The following is a 7,097-nucleotide window of genomic DNA, read 5'->3' on the forward strand; positions in this document are numbered from 1 at the left end:
TGTACAGCAGTGCCAATGTACTTGATGTTGACCCTGAATGGACCGGTTTAGAGTTTTGCCGTGTTATCATCCACGCAAATGATTAGACCTAGTTTGTTGAAGATTGGACACTATATGTAGTCTCTTGAGATAAAACGTGGAAAACTTTACAGACAAAATGCCATGTAAAATGACTCAAATGAGTTGAAATGATTTTAAATATTTACTGATTGATTCATCACATGGTCTTGATATATTCTAGACAAAATTATTTCGTAAAGCGTTTGCAACACATAATTCGATACATCAAAATCTTGTATGACTCGACGGGTGATCTTGTTGAAAACTCAAATGATGCGCCAGTAATAGTAAACTCTTGTTTGGCATTGAAAAATATATAGTTCATACACAAAGGTTTACATTAATGCTGCATTACGGAAATTTTCGAATGAAGTTGGAGAAGTGTATTTTTGCCAGTATTTAAGTCAAGTCAGAGTTACTCACGTATGCAAGTGTACATAACCTTAACAAAACATAATGAACAAACAAAACATAAATCAAGATGAAAATTGCGTTACAAGTATTTATATACAACGTATAGAGGTATAATATTGGGTACTAAATGTATATCGTAGTTCTCTATTTAATTTGCTTAATGCGTATGATGTCAAAACGGACCATGTCCTGTGTGTTGATTGCTTTACGAAGAGTTTATTGTAAACATACTTTAAATGATACAAAGGAGTACATAGGCTTTATAATTGTTTATGTCATCATATTAAGGTTCATAAAGAAGTTTTTTTACAATCAAAATCATACGCAAAAAAATAATGATCATCATTATAAAACTCTGTTGGACATTATGTGGTCATTATGTATGAACTCACATGTGACACTCTCATTAAAACAGTTATGTTCCTGTATATGTACATTAATCTATGTTCGAAATGATATAGTTTCTATTTACTTCAATCATACCGTTATTGCTTATTAAGCATCGTGTTTCTGACAAACACATCTCTTGTTTTATGTTATTTAAATTAACTTCTTCATTTCTACACCGATTTACTTATCATATGTATGTTTATGACGACGAGCTTTATATGCTTAATTCTAATAAACTATTATGTTCTTTTCTATTTTTTGCTTCTGTTTAGTTTGGATTGTCAACAGTAGTGGACAAAGTTCATTAATTAATATGGCAATCAAACATCGAAATGTGGTCGCAACAATTAAATGTTCATTGTTTTTTCTTCACGAAAAACATAGGTAAATAGCAATGGTAGGCTCGTTCGCATGTGCGTGGGTGCTAAAGTACAACCGTCTCACGTATTGGTACTAAATTCTTCTAACACTGCGTTCGTCGAATTTGTATGGTTTAATTCTCTCGAAGTGAAACAGGTTGACAAAGTTTTGATCTAGCGTTATAGTTTGAAGAATGTTTCCTTTTGTTTGAATCCAAATATAAAAGTGTCTATGTAAAACTCCTAATTACCGTTTGAATGCAATTTATGTAAATTTTATATTTGAAATAAAAATATTCAAGTGCCAGAGCGCATTTTGTCAATATTTAGAATTTTTTCGAGGAGTTATCAAGCTTTCGTAAAGGGCATTACGGCGTCGATGTGCAACTCCTGTATTTTGCTTGCGAAGATCGTCAATCGTTTACATAATTATTACTTCAAAGCGTTTTAGAGCATTTCGTCAATGTTTTTCTATTAATTTATATGCATTGCTTTCATAAGTCAATGTGCGCATTACTTAAATTGTGCGTGTGGATTGAGTTTCGTTTTAGGAGTTATTGCTCTTTGTTTAAAATTACGCATAAAGACTTCTGAGCGCTATTCGATTATGATTTATGTCAATGTTTCGCAATTAAATTTAAGTTAAATGATTTTTTTCGCTTTACTTGAAGTTAGGAATACAACTTGTATTTAAAACAGCATCTACAATCTTAATTCGATTTGTGTAAACGGTTTTACATAATAAGTTTGTCAACCCATATACCCGATGAAACTGTGCTATTTTTTGAAGAGTGTGTGACCTTGTTTAAAACGTACATATAAAAGCTTATGTATGCAACTCTTTTCCTTTTGGTAATTTTCTTTCATTGAATCATACAATACCAATGAATATACTTATATAATCGTATGTCTCGCCATAGTAGGGTGTATCTTATAAAGTCATACAAATTACAGATTCGACGTATTGTTTTGAATATTGGTAAAATAATTGTAATATAACTAACATAAAAATCATAGTTGTAGTATACCAATACTCGTAATAATAAATTATTTTGTAATTTGAGTTGTATTTTATATGTTTTGTATTGCACACTTTGAAATATGTTCAAGGTAACGCAACTTTATTAAATTAAGCTATGGGTAAAAACAAGCTATTCTGCTTTATTCCTGATACGTTTTGTTCTAAGTAGGCAACTATTTATACTCAATGGCAATTTTTGAATTTCATTTTAAGAGATGACTGCGTGATATTAACTTTATCTCGCAGCTTAATGATTTGTTTTAAGATTACATGCTATTTATTGGAACAATAAAGCTTACCCACAAACACATCATATATATTGTAACACAAACCTTTAAATGAGAACACACCCATATATTTAAACTTCCACAAAATATCAGCTCCTTAAAGCACATAATCAGCTGTTGCTGTGTTCCATTTCAGCTAGACGGTTATGGTACATTCCGTTGAGAAAAATGGTGACTATGACTTCGTGCGACCGCACAATCTTCAATCGCAGCAATAACAATATATACACGAATACGTATTAACAAATCAAATCCATATTATTGCGATTTTATTCATCGATCGCAAAGCGTAATCCGTGTGTTATGTTTTACTAGACTAGTTTTCTCCTAACAGACTTCATGCCGGGCGATGGAGGAGATCACAACAAAGAGGATTGTGCAACATTTGGTCCTGGCCCTGCTGATTACAGTTGGGTCGATGCAAGCTGCTCTGGACCCATATCTGTTCTATGTGAAGCTAGGTACGAGATACAAATACACATAGCAAATTTGTAATATCTATCAACTATGTGACATTCTGTATTTTGTCCTTTTTGTTTAGTTTTGTAACGCATATATGTAATACCTTAAATATACCAAATACAGAAAAGTGGTTCATCAGCTCCTTGCTTGGGACTAGCTGTATACAATTATTGCATTTATCTGTTCAGTCTTCTTTTAAATCACAGAGGGCACGAATGTGAAGAAACTATCGTCGGATGATGGACATGCATGAAAGAAGGAAAACAGCCCGGAGTATTTTTTAAAGACTGTATTGTTGCCTTGGTAATGGTAATCCGTTTGACTTGGAATTAGGCAAACGCATTTTGGTTATTTACTATTGTATTTGCTCTTTCATTCTATTTGTCATAGTTGCATTCGAACATGAGTATAACTAGGCATACCATTCAGACGATTGAGAACATATGCGTGCACTAAGCTTAAGTTTTTTGTCTAATAAAAAAAGTATCCGGCATGAAGCCATTGCTCGACAGGTATCATGTTTCTATATTGAGTTGCATTTTCATTAGTGCTAGACTTACACCCTTTTGCATGTGAGTTCGCTCTTAAGTATATTCGTACGCGGCAACAGCTTGTCAGGACACAAATTGTATAAATTATACATGATTCAAATAAACTTGCTTAAACGTCCAACGTGTGAAAACGGCGTGTCTTGCGATTTTAATTTTATTCAGATGTATAAATCAATTCTATACATCGTAACTAAACATATGAGTATAATGAAGTCATGAATGGGCCGTTATTTGTGTTTTGTGAGCTTATATGATCATATCGGCCGACTTTTCATATATGACACGAATCTGATCTCGCTGCTTCAATTACGAAATAGCGTCAAAATTCAGTCTAAGCAAATGGGGATCAAAACGAGAGAATCGAAAATAATGATAATTTTACATCGCACACACTAAGGATACTTAAAATATCGATTTTAACTCGTTTATTCCTTCATCTTATTTTTTTTTTTCAACCACAGTGCTTATGTAAACGTTTCTATCAAACGATCGAAACTAGATTTACGAACTAGCTCGTAGCGAAACGATAACACACGTCCAAGCTGGGCCGGACGTCCTAACCGATTAACGTCCCTCGGGACAATGGCTCTCTGGCTGTTATGACGGCTGCGTAATACATTTTGGATTCGTTCGATATATTTAAAAAAAATATATACTTATAAATAGACTAGCAAGTCCAAATTGTTGTATGTGCAATCCAAAGACTATAGATTAAACGGGTGTTTTTCGTCTCATTCACGTAATTGTGTAATTAAATGTATGCGCATTAACGTTCGGAAAGCTCGTTCTAAAATAAATTTTAGTGAAGAAAAAAATATGATGCTATGTAATTTAATCGATAACAGATGCAGAGTTGGGACGGACGTTAATAAGTTGGATAATGGTCATTGGGCCATTATGACAGAAGCGGACAAATTATTGACAACCGGCCCGGATGTATCGTGTGTAACCAATCTACTGTAGCCATCTATTCCTCCTTAACAAAAAATCTCCAGCGAACGAGTTTATGGTTTGTATATATATGCCATAAGTGATTTGGTCCCGCAACTTCGTACACACGTCTGTGTAGACGACCACGTTTTCTCTCTGAAGTCCCCGTGGGATTGAGTATTTGAATGCTCTCCCTCAAACGATACCGGTGGATATGATGCCTTTTTGGCGATGGAGTTGCATGATCATGTTTTCACCACCAAATGGGAAATCCTTTATGACTTCTGTAACGTGTCCATCAAGAATGTCTTCAGTAAGAGTAGAACATAACAGTTTGCTTAAACCATTTTCATCATTCGTCGGTAAACGGTTCGTTCGGAGACTACTAACAAGCGTGCAATATCAATTATCTTAAAACCATTTTCAACAAGATTCTCCAGGACAATCTCCGGTATGTGAAACTGTGGTGCTTCGCATAGAGACGCGTCTTTACTCGGTTGAAAGCAGCGATGCTTGTTACATTCAATCCATAAACGCATCATCTCAGTTCTATTAGAAATACCTAGCATTTCCATTTCATGCAGTGTGCATACTATAATGTTCAATGGGCATGGTATAATTGACATTGAGCATCATATAATGGAAAATGAGCATCATGAAATGGAGAGTGAGCATCATATAATGGAGAGTGAGCATCATATAATGGAGAGTGAGCATCATATTATGGAGAGTGAGCATCATATATTGGAAAGTGAGCATCATATAGTGAACAGTGAGCATCATATTATGGACAATGAGCATCGAATAATCGAGATTTAGCATAATTTAATATACAGTGAGCAGCATATAATGGGCACTAATCATCATATAATGTACAGTGTGCATCATATAATAACACTAATCCTTATATTATGTGCAGTGTGTATCATATAATGTTCAATCGGTATCATATAAGGGGCATTGAACATAATATATTGTACAGTGAGAATTATATAATGGACAGGGCGCAGCGTATAATGGACCGTAAGCATCATATAATTGACCGTGAGCATCATATAATCGTCAATTATCATCATGCTATAATTAATTATTTACGTATAATGCCGGAGTAACATCATATAATGTAAAATTGACATTATATAATAATAAATATAGTCATGTAATATACATTGTCATGTTAAGGCAGCTATGGTGTTCCATAACCTTGCATCATCATCATCGTCATCGTCGTCATCTTCGTCATCGTCATCGTCATCGTCATCATCATGATCATCATCATCATCATCATCATCATCATCATCATCATCATCATCATCATCATCATCATCATCATCATCATCATCATCATCATCATCATCATCATCATCATCATCATCATCATCATCATCATCATCATCATCATCATCATCATCATCATCATCATCATCATCATCATCATCATCGTCGTCAGCATTATCACCACCTTCGTCGTCGTATCATCATCATGAATCATCATGAATCATCATGAATCATCATGAATCATCATCTTCATCATCTTTATCATCATCATCATTATCATCATTTTCATCATCTTTTTCTTCGTCTCTTTCTTAATCTTCATCTTCATCATCATCATCAGTATCATGTCTTGTACTATCCGTATGAATCGAATTGGATTTCCAGTAATTGACCTCTTTCATGTACACAAACAAAACGCAAGATCAGTCATATATTTATTTATTTTAATGGCTGAAGTCCATAAATCCATTTATACAAGTATTTATTTAAATCTGGGTCAACAATACCGAGTTTTTCATTCGTTGCCTATTTGATAACAATTAGGCAATAATCATTATTTCAAGTATGTTTTTTTTTTGCAGCAACAATTATTCATAAATATACAAAAACAACAACACGCTGTTGCGGGATATATATTTAACACTCATATTTCAATTTTGAAGAAATCATCGATCAAATAGTTTTCGTCTAATATCTTTTTTCACCCTTTTATATATTTGCCTTGAGAAAGAAAACATCTACGTTCGACGTTAGTTGTAAATTATGTAAATTGTTAGTGTTTACATGTGGATAAGAGGGCCACGTGAGTCAGGGTTTGAAAACTTTAACTGCAGCTGCATCATTTATGTGAGGAGGTAAGTGAATTCAATTTCACTACTGTTTTTGGGTAGAATGAAAATTTTATTAGAGTCTTTTGAGATGTGTATGTATCTAAAGCAATGGTTACTGCTGTGTCTGGATCGGCGGTCGACAGGAACAAGGAGATTATCTGGATGAGTAATGGCAGCTGTATGGTAGATCATTTTATATAAAATTATTAGACGGAAATTTGTTCTACGTGTTTCGAGAGTGGGCCAACTCAGGGTGTATACCATAGTAGTTACTGACCTTTTAATGTGAAACCCGTTTGTTACGAATCTGGTTTCACGTCTTTGTACTTTTTCCAGTTGATTAATTTGAACGTTTGTATGTGATTCCCATAAACTAGATGACTTTTCTAGTTTAGGCTGGATTATTGGTTCTTAAGCATGATCTTCAACTTTTGATGAGCTATTTTTCGGTTGCATCGAAAAAATCCTAGTGCATGGTTTGCATTATTAGTGATTGAGTTAATATGTTAATCCCA

General features: G+C 33.9%; 1 protein-coding gene across 1 annotated transcript in view; it reads left to right on the plus strand.

The window, feature by feature from the left end:
* LOC127836521 (C-type lectin domain family 10 member A-like) overlaps positions 1-3,348 on the plus strand; it is a 6,095-nt gene extending 2,747 nt beyond the window's left edge. The window contains exons 5-6 of the mRNA XM_052363168.1: positions 2,866-2,992; positions 3,200-3,348. Of these exons, the coding sequence (XP_052219128.1) occupies positions 2,866-2,992; positions 3,200-3,233 (161 nt within the window). The 3' untranslated portion in view covers positions 3,234-3,348. The remainder of the gene's footprint in view (positions 1-2,865; positions 2,993-3,199) is intronic.
* The last annotated feature ends 3,749 nt before the right edge of the window (positions 3,349-7,097 follow it).

Source organism: Dreissena polymorpha, chromosome 6, assembly GCF_020536995.1.
Source record: "Dreissena polymorpha isolate Duluth1 chromosome 6, UMN_Dpol_1.0, whole genome shotgun sequence".
NCBI classification, from domain to species: domain Eukaryota; kingdom Metazoa; phylum Mollusca; class Bivalvia; order Myida; family Dreissenidae; genus Dreissena; species Dreissena polymorpha.